This window comes from Oryzias melastigma, linkage group LG8 (assembly GCF_002922805.2).
Source record: "Oryzias melastigma strain HK-1 linkage group LG8, ASM292280v2, whole genome shotgun sequence".
NCBI lineage: Eukaryota > Metazoa > Chordata > Actinopteri > Beloniformes > Adrianichthyidae > Oryzias > Oryzias melastigma.
The window spans coordinates 2,891,181-2,907,630 of record NC_050519.1 but is presented as its reverse complement, the minus strand read 5'-3'; the positions used below and the strand labels follow the sequence as shown (position 1 = coordinate 2,907,630).

The following is a 16,450-nucleotide window of genomic DNA, read 5'->3' as shown; positions in this document are numbered from 1 at the left end:
GCAGACACCCAACTATTCTAGTTTAAAATTGTCTTTCTATTGTAAATCGAAAGAGTTTTTTCACTTGTTAAAGATAACCTTTCTCCCCTCACTGCAGCTGGAGACATTAACCTGCCCCAGGTAACACAATCTGCCGCCTCTGCAGCTCAGTGAGGGAGGAGGGACCACATATTCACATGTGAGCGTTCAGCAAGGTTAGTGCTCTGACTGTCTCCTCCATGCCCATCATGACAGCAGGATGACTTCATCAACGATGCAAGAAAAAAAATAAAAAAATAAGGCTTTGTTTTAAGTAAAAAAAAAGAAAAGAAAAAAAACTTTCCCAAAACCCGTCAGATACTGAGCATTCAATTATTAAACTGATGTTTAAAGTGACACCTGCATAAAAGTCAGTATGTTACTCAACTACTGGACAACAGCAACATGTTTCAAACATTATATGCAGGAAGAACAATCTTCAAATCTGATAAAATGAGTTAAATATCTAAAAACAAGGTTTTAAATCAAACCTTTTACAATTTGTAGAATCAAACTTGTGTTGGACACTTAAAAAAATATAATTCTTGAAACAAATAAAAAATGTAGAATAAAAGATTTTGTCCTTGTCCTAAGTGGAAAATCTTGCCATTAGAACAAGTAGAATTTGTTGAAATAATCAGATTTTTTTAGACAAAATTTAATATGAAAAGTAAACAGTCAACCCAGTCAAATGTGTATGTATTTCAAGACGTTGCACTCTAAAATCACGTGATCTGACTTGGATCTGATCATGCAAAGGAAATTGCAATGTATATGTACACCGTTAATATTGATGCAAAAACAGCATTTATTTTATATATTTATGTAACTTATCCTGTCCAGCAGCTGAGCAAACAGATACGGGCTGAGAGCCTCTAGTGTTTGGCAGATTTTACTGTCACTACAGGAGTTTATTGAGTATATGGAGTCGTCGTGCTTTGAATTTTGTTGTTGTGTTGTCGGATTTTGTTGTTGTGTTGTCGGCTTTTGTTGTTATCCTTCAGCTTCTGTCGTCGTGCTTCAACTATTGACATCGTGCTTCAATTTGTGTTGTCCTGCTTCTTCTTTTGTCGTCTTGCTTCAACTTTTGTCGTCGTGCTTCAGATTTCGTTGTTGTGATTCAACTTTTGTCGTCTTGTTTTGAATTTTGTCGTCGTACTTAGGATTTCGTTATTGTGTTGTCGACTTTTGTCATCGTGCTTTGGCTTTTGTCGTCATGTCTCAACTTTAGTCGGCGTGCTTCGAATTTCATTGTTGTGCTTCAACTTTTGTTGTCACGCTTTGAATTTGGTTGTCATGCTTAGGATTTTGTTGTTGTGTTGTCGCCTTTTGTTGTCATGCTTCAGCTTTTGTCGTCGTGCTTCAGCTTTTGTTGTCATACTTCAACTTTTGTCATCATGCTTCTGCTTTTGTCGTCATGCTTCAACTTTTGTCTTTGTGCTTCAACTTTTGTCGTCGTGCTTCAGCTTTTGTTGTCATACTTCAACTTTTGTCCTTGTGCTTCAACTTTTATCATCATGCTTCTGCTTTTTTCGTCATGCTTCAACTTTTGTCTTTGTTCTTCAACTTTTGTCATCGTACTTCAGGTTTTGTCGTCATACTTCAACTTTTGTCCTCATGCTTCAACTTTTGTCATCATGCTTTAACTTTTGTCTTCATGCTTTAACTATTGTCATCATGCTTCTGCTTTTGTCATCATGCTTCAACTTTTGTCGTCATGCTTTAACTATTGTCGTCATACTTCAACTTTTGTCCTTGTGCTTCAACTTTTGTCATCATGCTTCTGCTTTTGTCATCATGCTTCAACTTTTGTCGTCATGCTTTAACTATTGTCGTCGTGCTTCAGCTTTTGTCATTGTGCTTCAACTTTTATCGCCATGCCTCAACTTTTGTCTTTGTTCTTCAACTTTTGTCATCGTGCTTCAGGTTTTGTCGTCATACTTCAACTTTTGTCCTCATGCTTCAACTTTTATCATCATGCTTCTGCTTTTTTCGTCATGCTTCAACTTTTGTCTTTGTTCTTCAACTTTTGTCATCGTGCTTTAGGTTTTGTCGTCATACTTCAACTTTTGTCCTCATGCTTCAACTTTTGTCATCATGCTTTAACTTTTGTCTTCATGCTTTAACTATTGCATCATGCTTCTGCTTTTGTCATCATGCTTCAACTTTTGTCGTCATGCTTTAACTATTGTCGTCATACTTCAACTTTTGTCCTTGTGCGTCAACTTTTGTCATCATGCTTCAACTTTTGTCATCATGCTTCAACTTTTGTCGTCATGCTTCAACTTTTGTCGTTGTGCTTCAACTTTTGTCGTTGTGCTTCAACTTTTGTCGTCATGCCTCAACTTTTGTCGTCATGCTTTAACTATTATCATCATGCTTCAGCTTTTGTCATCTTGCTTCAGGTTTTGTAATTGTGCTTCAGGTTTTGTTGTCATACTTTAACTTTTGTCTTTGTGCTTCAACTTTTGTCTTTTTGCTCCAACTTTTGTCATTGTGCTTCAGGTTTTGTCGTCATACTCCAACTTTTGTCCTCATGCTTCAACATTTGTCATCATGCTTCTGCTTTTGTCGTCGTGCTTCAGCTTTTGTCATTGTGCTTCAACTTTTGTCGTCATGCCTCAACTTTTGTCGTCATGCTTTAACTATTGTCATCATGATTCAGCTTTTGTCATCTTGCTTCAGGTTTTGTGATTGTGCTTCAGGTTTTGTCGTCATGCTTCAACTTTTGTCGTTGTGCTTTGTCCTTTGTCATTATATTGTGTCTTTTGTAGCTGTGTTTCTGCTTATCTTGTTGTGTTGTGGCTTTTGTTGTTGTGTCTTTTGCATTTATGTGAGTCGTGTCAGCCACCGTATGTTTCAGCTTAACTGTTGGAGGTATAGGAAAGAAATGCTGCACTGATACAATTTAAATTTTACAAATTCTTCTAATACTTCAAGTGTTTGCTTACATTTTTTTTTCTTGGATGTATTGACGCACAGATGGTGAAGGTTCGTTGCCAGACATATTCACTCTTCTTTCTTGACCATAAACTTGTGATTTTGGCTGAAACGTTTTGCTCCTGGATGCATGGACTGAACATGCATCCGTTTCCTGACCCTCACAGCCCAAATCCATGTCTGTCCCGTTTGTTCTTTGGTCACCTCCAAGCGGTCTGTCAGTGTTTTGCATATGTTTATTCCGATTTTACAGCTTGTTTTTTCATTCACAGTCTGCAGATGGATTAACATACACAACATGTGACTCATTTATGTGTGCCAACACATTAAAACACCTACTCACAAGCACATGCGTGTTTGCACCCACACATGAGCGCCTGCCGGGAGTTAAATTTGTTAGTCAAACCCCAAACTGTCCCAAACACCCTCAATGTCTCAACCTCAAACCTTCACTTTCACCTTCGTTTTTTTCACTTCCTGCAATCAGTGCGGAATCAAATGTCTAAATCAGCGGACATGTTGGCTTCAGTGAGAGCAATCAGTGCAGAGAGAGACTTTCAGAGCGCTCTGTGAACGAGCATATGGACCGAGGAGGAGCTTTGATTCCTTTATGCACTGACCACTTGATTGGTCTGCAGGCTTTGAAAATTAAAGTCCAACTTTTCTGACTCCAACGCCTGAACAAATTCACTGTTCGGTTTAAAAAAAAAGGGATTTCTGCTAAGGGAAAGGAAAACAAATTGGTGCTTCCAAAGCTGCAGGATTTAAAGTTCACAGGTTAATTGTTTTTGTCTGTTTTTTTCAATTTTCTAAGAATAAGTTTAAGAATTGTAAACTTTAAAAAGAAAACTCTGCAGGACTTACTTTTGAAGTCATTCATGTTATCAGCTAAATCCTCACATGTAATTTATTTCAATTGTTTTTAAATTTGCTCCATTAAACATTCATTATAGAATACAAAAAATATAGATTTCACAAGTGATTTCTTTCATTCTGAAAATGCATGCTTTATCAGTTATTTGTAAATATTTGAAAGAATAATCGTCTCACTGTGGATTTGTGATCACTTTATTCATAAATAATCATTAAATTCACTTCAACTTATTTTACATCATGTATAATTTATACACACTAAATAAATTGTTATTTCAATGTATTTAGAAAATATTTTAATTTTCTAATACACTTCTATTAAAAAAATATTAACTTAATTAATTAAAAGCATAATAATATATTTTGTCTTACAAAAAATGTTTCTTCATAGTGCATATGTTGTGACTAATTAACATCAGGATGGTGACTTTAATATTTCTGATGGAAAACAGTGTTAGATTTGTGAAGGATAATGCGCGACGAACTGTGCATTATCAGAAATTAATGCAGGCCTAAAAGAAACCTGATTGTTGGTCTCCGCGGGGTGCGTTAATTTATAATAATGCACCTTCAAAGGACATTATCCCCCTTATAACAAGGTCACTTTTAAAATAAGTAAAGTAGTAAAGTTGAAAGTTATAATGGCATTCTGCTAGATTTTTAGGTTATTTTGGCATTTATTGAGGTTTTTAGGCTATTTTGGAGTTTAGCTAATATTTCAGCTACTTGCTAGCTAATTTTGGCTATTTTTGGGGGGGGCATTTAGAAGGTTAGCTAAAATAACTGCTACATACTAGCTATTTTGGCCTATTTATTTGTTTTTTTTGTTTTGTTTGTTTTTTAGGCTATTTTGGAGTTTAGCTAAAGTTTCAGCTAAATGCTAGCTGTTTTGGCTAATTTAGGCTTTTTTCCAACTTGACGTTTTGCTATTTTTTCAGCTTTTTTCAGCTGTTTTGGCTAATTTAGGCTTTTTTTGTTTTTTTGTCTATTTTAGAGTTTAGCTAATATATCAGCTATATCGATTGAATATTTTTTTTAAGTCATTTTAAACGACTTTTTCACAAAAAGTGGACATTTTCAAAATATTACGGTAACACAAGAACTGCTAGAGTCAGCACTGGCTTTTCGATAAATATTGATTGTCCCGATAATCATCAGTTCAGAAAGAAAGTTCACATCTTCCCGCTTGTTTTTGTCCAGATGATGAAGCAAACGTTTGTTTAAAAAAGCCTGCACAGTGATATGGAACATTCGGGCTGTGTGACTTATTTTTGTCCAACCAGCAGCCAATCGGAATCGAGCATCTATCTGGACCATGGTATAAAATAAGTTAATTTCTCATCTAACTCCTACTTAAATGTGGAGGATATATATAAAGACATATTGACGTTAACGTTTGGTTAAGAACCCCTCTCCGTCAATTCTTGATGTTTTGGATGTCCCTAACTCAACGTTTTTTGACTTGCTGGCTGTTCTCAATAAACATGGGTCCCTAACATTCAGGCCGCGAACCGGAACCGGTCCAGTGCTGCAATGTGGAGTGCACCGGTACCCAAACCCTAACTTGGTACGGTATGAAGTAACAGACGCAGTACCAGACCTGAACCGGATACTGTACCCGGAGCGAACTGGAGGCAGTGCTGGACACGTCCTGGGGTATCAGGCCAGGGTACAGATACTTGGTTAGGGCAATGATACTTGGCGCATCCCGAGGTGCGAGGTTAGAGTTCTCTAGGTACTCAAACCCTAAGTAGTGGGTACTCTTACTGCAGGGTTAGAATACCTAGAGTACCTAGAATACGGGTTAGAGTATTCTAGGTAGCCTATCTAGAGTACTCTTACCCTAATCCAGTACCCGGCACCCTAACCCAGTATCGGTAACCTAACGCGATTTGCGTCCGGTACCGCATCCAATTTGCACTCGGTACTGCACCTTGTATTGGTTCGGGTCCGGTATCGCATCTTGTACCGTACCCAGTACAGGGTTAGGGTCAGGGCACCCCGATATTGGTTTTCGTTCAGTACCACGTCCGATTTGTGCCCGGTACCGCATCTAGTAACAGTTTGGGTCCGGTACAGCGTCTGGTCCCGCATCCAGTACTTCATCCGGTACAGGGTTTGGGTACCAGTGCACTCCACAACGTGGTACTAGACCGGTTACTCTTGATTTTAACAACGGCCAGCTCGTCAAAAAAACGATGAGTCGGGGGATACCCAAAATGTCAAACCGGAGGGATCCTTAACTAAACGTCAATATGTGACGACTTGGGAGTGAGAATGTGTTTGTAAAAACAGCATATTTTCACTTAAAAGAAAACGTTTGGAAAATAGGTTAAAAGCTGAAAGATTAAAATATCTAACTTAAATGTCCCAAAAGTGAACAAGTAATACATTTTCCCTTTTCTATTATTTCTTTAGAATGTCAGATATTATTGCGTTACTTCAATCTTTTGAACTTTCCATGAACTTTTTGAGATTTTTCAGAAACATTTCCAGGTAAAGAGTACAAGATTTCTTCTGCATTTACCTTACTCTTCATTTAGCAAAACTTTTGGTTTCCTATTAGAGACTTCTTGTCATAAAATCCGTTTGAGGAGATCACCGTTGGAGAAGCTGGACTGCAGCGCTGTAAGGCGTCTAACCGCCGCGTGGAGTCATGAAGATGTCATTGTGCGATGTGAGGGCAGCACTCTCCTTGAAGACCCCCCCATACCAGCCAGATACATTGAACTCATTATATGGGTCGTGAACCCAGGGAGTGTTTGGACTCTTAAATCAATGAACACAATGACACAGGGGTATAAGTCACCCTGCCTTTTAATGGAGCATAGAAGCCAGAAAAAAGTTGAAGACTTAATGTCGGTGTGGTTATGCTAGGCCAGGTAGATGAGCAAAAGCACAAATACAGGTGGACGGTAGGGCTGCCACGATTAGTCGACTAATCGACAACTAATCGACTATTAAAATAGTTAACAACTAATTTAATAGTTGATTAGTTGTTACTTTATAATATATGGAGTCGGAGTGTAGTAAAGTTGAAAGTTATAATAGCTTATTGCTAGCTTTATGGACTATTTTGTCATTTATTAGGGTTTTTTTTGGCTATTTTGGAGTTTATCTAATATTTCAGCTACATGCTAGCTGTTTTTGCTAATTTAGGCTTTTGTTTTTAAGTTCATTGGGCCATTTTAAAGTTTAGATAATATTTAGACAATATTTTTGCCACATGCTAGAGGTTTTGGCTAATTTAGGCTTTGTTCCAACTTGAAGTTTTGCTATTTTTTTTAGCTACATTCTATCTGTTTTGGCTAAGATTTTTTTTCTTTTAGGCTAATTGGGCTTTTAGCTAATATTCTAGATGGCTGTCAGCTTCAGCGTTTCAGCTATCCGCTTCAGCGTTTTACCTATAAATTTCAGCATCTTCAACTATCAGCACTAGCATCTTCAGTGGCCAAATTCAGCTTACACCATTCACACTAGGATTATCGCAGGTAATACTATATATTTAGCTCATAATTATGTTAAAAAGTTACAGTTTTAAAGTTTTGTTTTGTTTGTGTTTTAGGCTATTTAGGAGCTTAGTTAAGATTTCAGCTACACGCTAGTTGTTTTAGCTAATTTAGGCTTTTGTTGTTTTTTAGGCTGTTTTGAAATGTAGCTAATATTTCGGTTACATGCTAGCTGTTTTGGCTAATTCAGGCATTTTTTCAGTTTTCTAGGCTAATTTGGCATTTAACTAAGATTTTAGCTGGCTATCACCTTTAGCGGTTTCAGCTATCACCTTTAGCGGTTTCAGCTTTCAACTTTACTGTTTTAGCTATCAATTTCAGCATCTTTAGTGGCCAAATTCAGCTTGCAGCATTCGCACTAGCAGTATTGCAGGTAATGCTAATATATCTAGTTTTTAGTTAGTTTAAAGCTAATGATGGTTATGATGGTTTAGTGCTTTACATCCAGTTTGTGCATGACCCGATTAGTCGACTCTTAAAATAATCGTTTGCGGCAGCACTAGTGGACGCTCACATGTTCGTTTGGTCTCGTTTAGTTCTGTAATTCCACAGACTGAACTTTCTGCAAAGCTTTTTTTTCTCTCTCTCTTTCCTCCAACTCTGTGATTTCATGTATATAATTACTTTCATAATTATAGTTCTCTCAGTCTCTGTTTCAGGTCTGTTTCTAACTCTCACTTGACTTTCTTTAACTCCGACACATCTGCACGCACAAACACATCACATCCCTGTGAATCTGCCCCACTTTTGTTTCCCCTTTGCCTGGTGGTGAGACTTGTGTCACTTTCCCTTTTCTCATCTCAGACAGGCCTGTTCTAATATTGGAAAAGCAGCAAAGCACATAAAGCGTGCATGAAGAAATCGGCAGTTTTGCTGCTAAGATGCCATCTTTGCTCATTAATTTTTCAGTCAGACATCACAAACATAAAGAGCCTTAAGGTGTCACGTGGTAAACAAAAAAACAGTACATTATAATTATGTTTTTTGTCTTATTTATGCTCAGAGCTGTGTCAGGACAAATAGACGCAGACAGAGGAACTGTAAACCAGAACTGCTCCAGTTTTGAAGTTTGTAAATGCTCACAGATGATACCAGTAATTAGTGTGATTGCTAAGCAACGTGTTTCATCTTTGAAGGGAGAGCTCAGGTGAGCATCAAGGTGACACGCCGTCTCTCTGAAGGATCTGTTTTTTTTTATTTTTTATTTTTTTCCCAGAACCACCGTGGTAGCATGTGGTGTATTTTCAGCGCTGCTTTCATGTGTCAATCATGCCACACCGCAACTTAGGTTAAGCAACAGTCAGATTGCATCAACAATCACTGACTCGCACGTGCTCGCAGATTCGTTGAATACTCGACGGGGTTCACATTTTCGGGCTTTGTGCTGCACTGCAGGTTTGCGGCGATGGCCTACTTTCAGGTGTCTGCAGGATTTTGCCGCCTCATCTGGCTGCAGTTTTCCATCACCGTTGCTCAGCTGATCACCAGCATGGTGTGATGCGTCGGTTACTCCGATGAGCTGTCACTCAGCTCAGATTCAAATGATAGTCAGCTGTGTCACTGAGCTCTAACCCCCTCTGCTGGACAGGTCTGACAGACCAGGACATGTGGGACAAATCTGGAGAGTGCTTCACATCTGCAGAGAGAGAACCTTATTGTGTTTTTGGAATATTGAGCAAAATACGCCTCATAGGAAATGTATGAGAAAGTAGCAGCAAGCATTTACACATATTCGTATTTTTTTTATTGTCATTTTAAAAAAAAAAAGAGTTTAGCTTCTATTTTAGCAACATGCTAACGTTTTTGACTAATTTATTTTACTGAAGAATTTTATGCTATTTTGGAGTTTAGCTAGTATTTAAGCAATGTGTTAACTTTTTAGCTAATTTGGCATCTAGTGAAGTTTTCTAATGCTAATTTGGAATTTAGCTAATATTTTGGCAACATGCTAACGTTTTTGGCTAATTGTTATCTGCTGAGGTTTCCATAGGCTCATTTTAAGTTTTGCTTTCATTTTAGCAGCAGGCTAATGTTTTTGACTAATTTAGTTTACTGAGGAATTTTAGGCTATTTTGGAGTTTAGCTAGTATTTGAGCAATGTGTTAGCTTTTTGGATAATTTGGCATCTACTGAGGTTTTTTATGCTAATTTCGAATTTAGCTAATATTTTAGCAACATGCTAACCTTTTTAGCTAATTTGTTATAGTTTTGTTAGTCTAATTTAAAGTTTAGCTTCTATTTTAGCAGCAGGCTAATGTTTTTGATTAATTTAGTTTACAAAGGAATTTTTGGCTATTTTGGAGTTTACCTAGTATTTAAGGAGTGTGTTAGCTTTTTGGCTAATTTGGCATCTACTGGGGGTTTTTATGCTAATTTGGAATTTGCTAACATTTTTTGGTTATTTTGTTCTGTGGTTTTTAGGCTCATTTAGAATCTAGCTTCTATTTTAACAGCAGACTAATGTTTTTGACAAATTTAGTTTATTGACGAATTTTAGGGTATTTTGGAGATTAGCTAGTATTTAAGCAACAAGCTAATGTTTTTGGCTAAATTGTTATCTACTGAGGTACTTGTAGGCTAATTTAGAATGTAACTTCTAATTTAGTAATAGGCTCAAGTTTTTGAGCAATTTAGTTTATTGACAAATTTTAGGCTATTTTAGAGTTCAGCTAGTATTTAAGCAACAGGTAGCTTTTTTGGCTAATTTGACTTTTACTAAGGTTTTTTGGGCTAATTTTGAGTTTAGCTCATATTTAAGCAATTAAAGTCAATTCCTTCACCATTTTTAGCATCTTCAGTGACTAGTTTCTTCAAAAAAAATTACACTAGCATTATCACAGGTAATGCAACTTTTCCAGTTCTTCTTGTGCTTCATGAAACTCAGAAGTGGCTTCTCAGTCTCTTTTTTTTCCTGTCAGACGGTCCATGCTGGGTGTGTAGTTTGAGATCGGAGTCACTTGGGACGCTCGTATGGGTTTCAGCACATTGGTGAGGCTTTAATTTGGAGTGTGAGGGGAGCTGGGGCGGCCTCTCCCAGCAGAGACGGCGCTGTGTTTGTTTTGCGGGTGTGTAAATTAGAGGTAATTCGTTTGCTCAGTAATGACGTGGGGAGAGCTAATTAGGGCAGTGTTGATGGGTGCATTAATTAGTCTCTAGTGTGTGGCGCTAATGAGACCCTGATTTGGAGTGTGTGTTTGTCTTTGTATGAGTGTAAGCCATGTATCTATAAAGGCCTAACACTACAGGTCATGCCACGAGGAATGTAGTATTAGAACATGTGGGAATGCAATACAAAGAGAGCGTGTCTGTGTCAACAGTGTGTGGGTGACGGAAGCGGCGAGACTGTATCTGTGCGTAAGAACTTCTTTAATCTCTATGATGTCCTCCATGCCTGACTGCATATTGATCCCTCCGCTGAACCGTGGCAGATCCCGGACGAGCCCCCAACTCGCGCCTGTAAAGTCACAGAAGGAAACAGAGGTGTGCAGGAACCGTGGTTTGGCGCTGCTGCTGCATCCCAATAATAAATTTACACCCCGCCATAAAGAAGTCCAGGACACAAAAAAACAGACGACACAGGGAGCCGTAATGGATGAGAGGCTGTTTTATAAGTGTGTTCAGTGACAGGTCCAGCTCACAGATAAGAAGAAGCCATCTGTGGTCACAGCGGGGGTGGGGGTGGGGGGGCATGGTGTCTGTCAGTGACAAAAACGAATTTATGGCATATTCTCGGTCTGGCATTCGTCATAGCGGCAGTGAAAGGAAAGCCCGTGTGATATGTGGAGTGAGAGGGTCTCTTCTAATCATATTTATTCATGACTCTCCCATTATGCATAATCCATTACTATTCCTGTTCAACTGTATCCTCTGCTGTTTCTTGCTGCCACTTATTTCTTCGCCTGGTCTTGTAGAGCTGTGGAGGGAACGAGATATTCAAATTAGCCCGAGAGGTCAGTAGATCATCCGGTTTAAAGAAGCTATGAGGAGTCATCCGTGGGTCTGCGGCGTTTCATCAAGCCATCTTAATTCAGCGCACAGAGGCCCGAGCAGATGAAGATTTGACATCCTGAGCTTTACCCACAGATGGGTTTTGTTTTGCAGAAACCTGACTGGAGCAGGAGGATCATGTTAGCATTAATGAGTCGATTCCCCTCTGGGTTATTTATCCCATTAAGACTTTGGACCACCTTTAAAAGGAGCTGCCAGAACCTCCGGGTTGTCTGGAATGCTGCCTCTTAATACTCATAATTTCTCAACCTCTGAATAAACTACATTTTCAGAAAGTAAACCTGCGTGGTTTTAGTTTTAATCAATATTATTAGATACCAGAGAGGATACCTTATTTGTGATGCCAGAGGGAAGTAAATAGACTATAAGTTTTATGTCTTTTATTGCAAGATAAGACCAACGCTGCTCCCTTTAGACCTGAAGGAAACGCCGTTTAACCACGGATTTACTGCCAAAGCTTTGGCGTTGAGCCGGCGTACCTCGAACCTCCAGCTTGCATTCCACCGAGTCTTCTCCAAATGCATTGACGGCCTTGCAGGAGTATCTGCCCCCGTCAAACAGGCCCGGCTTGCGGATGTTCAGAGTCAACACGCCCTGGTTGTTCTGCATCAGGAACTTGGGGTCACCTTCAATAATCATGTTGTTCTTCATCCAGATGATCTTTGGCTAAGCAACAGAGCGTCGGAGACGCAGGAGGAGAAATTGGCGAGATGGAGGAGAGCAGAGAACAGGAGGGAACAGGAGGAGGCGGGAGCGTGGAAGCAGAGCGAGGTGTGTGGGGAGGAAGGAGGGAGAGGTGAAATTGGGTCAACGTTTGGGCTTGACAAATCTTTGGGATAAAACAGAGATGTGTGTAGAAAGATCTGTGAGCTCCACCTCTTGTTCTAGCTTCAGACACAAAAATACTTCTCTGCTGCAAAGCATCAAAATCCTCTCACGCTCTATTGGCACTCAAAAACTTCAGTGCTGACTCTGAAAAAATAAAACCATGAAATCTGAAGCGTGCACTGGCGGCGCAGCTTCCAGGGCGAAAGCATTTGCAGCATTGTGTTTCAGTAATGCTTATTTAAAATTACAGTGAGCGCATTCTGATCTGTGCATTCAAGAGGATTTTAAGCCGAGCGACAAGAATGAGCAGTCTACTTTTCCTTCTCTTATTTAGTACGCCTTGTTTACACGAAACACAGAGGATTGTAAATATTATATAGAGGATGAGCGTTAAGTCGGAGGCTTAAAAAAACGGAGGCAGTTAAGTACCTTTGGATTGCCGCGGACGGCACAGCTGATGGCGGCGGTGTAGCCCGCAATCACACTCCTGTCCAACAGGGGAGCTGTGAATTTGGGGGAGCTACTCAGGTCCTTCTCCTGGAAGGGTGTAGTCTTATGAAGGAGACCTGGACGAGAAAAAGTCCTTTTTAGACACAAATGGAACTGTTTATGAAAAAAAAACTTTAAATAGTTGACAAAGAGACAAATGTTTAAGACTTTTATCCATAAAGATTCCATTTGTTCTTCTGACTTGGACCTTCTCGTTCTTCCTCATATAAAATAAAACACAAAAACATTTTTTTGAATCATTAATACTGAGCTAAAAATAAAGATTTGCCCCATTTTTCCCATCATGTTCACTTAGGTCCAAACATCTATAGAGGTTTTGATCTGACTGAGGAACATTGACCTTTAACCTTTTAAAACTGGAGCTTTAGTTCATTGAAGGTTGTGTCTGAAATCCTTTACTACTCACTATGTAGTCCACTATCCAGGGCAGGAGTGTCAAACTCGATCACACAAGGGGCCAAAACCCAAAACATAACTCCAAAACAGCCCAAAAAACGTAAAAAGAAAAGCTTAAATTAGCCAAAACAGCTAGCATGTAGCTGAAATATAAGCAAAACTCCAAAATACCTTAAAGAAATCTTAGTAAACGCCAAAATAGTCCAAAAAGCTAGTAGAATACCAATTTTTAAAACCGTAACTTTTTAGCATAATTATGAGTAATAGAAAGGCAGGAATATTATTCCAGAATAAACCAACTTAAACAATAAATAACTTTCAATATTTAACTCTCCATAAAAATATATTTTGTCAAAATTAAAAATAACTGCAAGATAACATCAGGCCATTATTATCAATAAAATTAAAGGATCTGAATGGGCAGATATAATCAACATGTGATGTAGATCATTTGCCATTTTGTTGTGCTACAATTCCAAAATCTAGTGTCCTACAAATGTAAGTGAAATCTCTGCGGTAAACCAGTGTGCATTGCAAATATAGACTGAGATGCATTGCATTGAGACAATTTTTCATTTGAGTAAAATGTATTTTATGTATTATTTGTAAACCATCCAAGTTTTCATCATTAGAACACAGTGGATTCATAAACCCTCTTTGTAAAAATGTTCAAATGTATTAGGTTTTTACTTCAGAAAATTTATATTTGGAATTTAAAAATAAATTGTAAGCATAGAGAACTAGATACACGCAGTTTTTTAGTAGTTAGGAAGTGGTGGCAATGGTGGTCTTGATGGTCTGTAATGTTTTTTCTAATATCCAGAGAAACTCAGTCCTTCTCTTTCTGTAGTTCTTGTTCAATGAGTTACACACCATTTAGCTTAAGCTTCTGTAGGGGTATAATTATTTTTGCCCAGCCATTTTTATGTCCTGCAGCAGCCCTGGACTGTAAAGACCAGATTGTTTTCACAATCCCTCTTATTTTTGTGTCTTAGGCCTCCGCCACATACTCAAATCTCACCAAAATTTGCACGCACCTAGTAGCTGGTGAAAATGAGTATTGAGCATAATGAACTACAACTCCTCCAAAAATGTAAATTTGTACAAAATTTCACACATATGTCACAATGTTATGTCTACAAAAACAGTTACGTTGACCTTTGACCTCGAAGATGCTATCATCTAGAATTTTCAAAAATTAATCACCTTTAGTACCCTCTAAAAATGTAAACTCCTTCTATTGATTTCTATCACCTTGAGAAAAAAAATTGGTTTTTAAAGTTTGTAGATTTTGAACGGCGTTAGTGTGGCGAGTTCACATAGTGGAATTCCCCTATTGCTCACACACTTTTTCACCAGAATGTTGTAAAAAACATGTCATGGTTAAATTGTAGGATCGAGCTGAACAAAACAATGACATATAATATCAGGACTGTGGGCATTGTTAGCAAAAAACCTCAGTTGCTAAGGAAATCCAAAGATTTACTTTTGTGGATTCTTCTAAAAATTGCATAGACTTGTTCGACACGCCCAGGTGAACCAAAAATGTAATGGTTGCTATGGAGATAAAATCAAGAGAAAAGCAGCAATTTTGAAAATGTGTGGCGTTTTTTTGTTGCTCTGACCAGAGTGGGGGAGGGAGAGGTGTGTAGCAGGTGTTCAGCTAGTGAGGGCGGGGGTGGGTAGGAACTGTGATCCCAACAACGCCACTCATTTTCATGTTTTTTTACAATAATTCTGCTAACATATTTGATTTTTTAATTGTTTATTTTTATCAAACTTGTATTTTTTTCCTTTTGTTAGGTTCATGTTGAGCACTAAGGGTTTTATTTTATTAACAATTGTAACAAAACTATCATATGAAAAACTTTTAGCTTAATTTCAATAATTAGCTGATGCTCTGGATTAAAAGGAGGGAGGCGCCACGTCTGGAAGAAGAATTTGACTTATGCGTCTTTAGAGATGGCGGGCCATTCTTCCATGTTAAATCCTTCCAGATCATTCACCTTACACGGTTTCCCAGCATGCACATTAACCTTGAGCTCGCTCCATAAACTCTGGACTGTCTGAGAGGCCCACTCTGGACCTTCATTTTGGCATCCTTCAACAGCGTTGGACCAGTTTTATGATTGGAGGTCATTCTCTTTCTAAAGCATTAATTTAAGACCCAAATACGGTTTTCCCTGATAATTCGAATGTTTTTAATGATTTCATCTCCAGGAAAAAGTTTTCCAGAATGCAGGAAAAGTGTTTCAGAGCGATTTAAGTAAATGATTAAATAGTGCTCTATTTAATACTGGTACCCTGATAATCACCATTTCCCACAAACCTCAGCTTTAAACCATCTGTCAGAATCCACAACGCTCAGCTCATGTTCCAGATGAATTTCCCTGCAGCTCTGTACGTATTACCCACACGAGGCCACGCTGTCGTGTTGCAGAGCTCTGCAGGGATTCCTTCACCTGTTTTGGTAATCACAGCGGTATTCTTGCTAATGCCAGGAACTTCACTGAGGCCGCAGATGTTCTCGCTGAACACTCGGAAGGAGTACTCGTTCCCCATGACCAGGTCGGACACGGTGCAGTTGGGCCTGCGGTTGTGCTCGTAGATGGTGAACCAGTCCTGATTTGATGGACGGACGGAGAGAAGGAGAGGTTTGAGATCTGAGGAGCAGAGGAGTCTCCGTTCTGTGTCACCTGTTTATTCCTTTTTTACCAACATAAACATGACAGTTAAGGAAACTTTTGTTGACAAGGATAGCTAAAAAAACTTTAAATAAATGTCAAGAACTCTTTATAAAAAAAACACAACAGGGAATAGGATTATATAAATTTGCTTCTCACTCGCCTTCAAGCCATCAGTAAATCTCTATTTGACAATCATCATTTTATTTTGCATATTTTTATACATTTCTTTATTTTTTTATATAAAAACATTTGATACATTTATGCATTTTTGTTGTCTTTTTTCCTTTATTTTTATTATTGAAATAACTTGAAAATAAAACTAAATAATTCTGTTATTATGCATACCAGTTTAAATAAAAGATGTTAAAAAAAACCTACAGCAAAAATTACCATGCTAGTACTACCAAAAATTAAAGACCAATAATTTAAAAAACTTAAAGACCACTCCATTGAAAATGGTTTCATCTTCTTGTGGCATTATTCTGATAATGTAAAACATATGAAAAGAAAATTGAGCATAAAGTTGTATTTCTAAGTATTTCTGTATGAATATTGCTATGAATCAGGAGCAGACGAAAAAATGCAGTTTGGAAAGAACCTTATTTGTAATGTAGAACTAAACTCCTTACTCTGAGCTATTAGCCATGGGGATGGGAAGAGGGGGCGGGGTTGCTCCACACT

At 38.3% G+C, this 16,450-nt stretch overlaps 1 protein-coding gene across 4 annotated transcripts in view; it reads right to left on the bottom strand.

The window, feature by feature from the left end:
• Positions 1-10,926: 10,926 nt before the first annotated feature.
• Positions 10,927-16,450, bottom strand: part of mybpc2a (myosin binding protein Ca) — a 95,062-nt gene continuing 89,538 nt past the window's right edge. For all 4 annotated transcript variants that reach the window (XM_024271787.2, XM_036213122.1, XM_024271785.2 and 1 more), the window contains 4 exons: positions 15,545-15,704; positions 12,606-12,742; positions 11,828-12,014; positions 10,927-11,253 (listed from right to left, as the gene is read on the bottom strand). In XM_024271787.2, the coding sequence (XP_024127555.1) occupies positions 11,228-11,253; positions 11,828-12,014; positions 12,606-12,742; positions 15,545-15,704 (510 nt within the window). In that variant the 3' untranslated portion in view covers positions 10,927-11,227. The remainder of the gene's footprint in view (positions 11,254-11,827; positions 12,015-12,605; positions 12,743-15,544; positions 15,705-16,450) is intronic.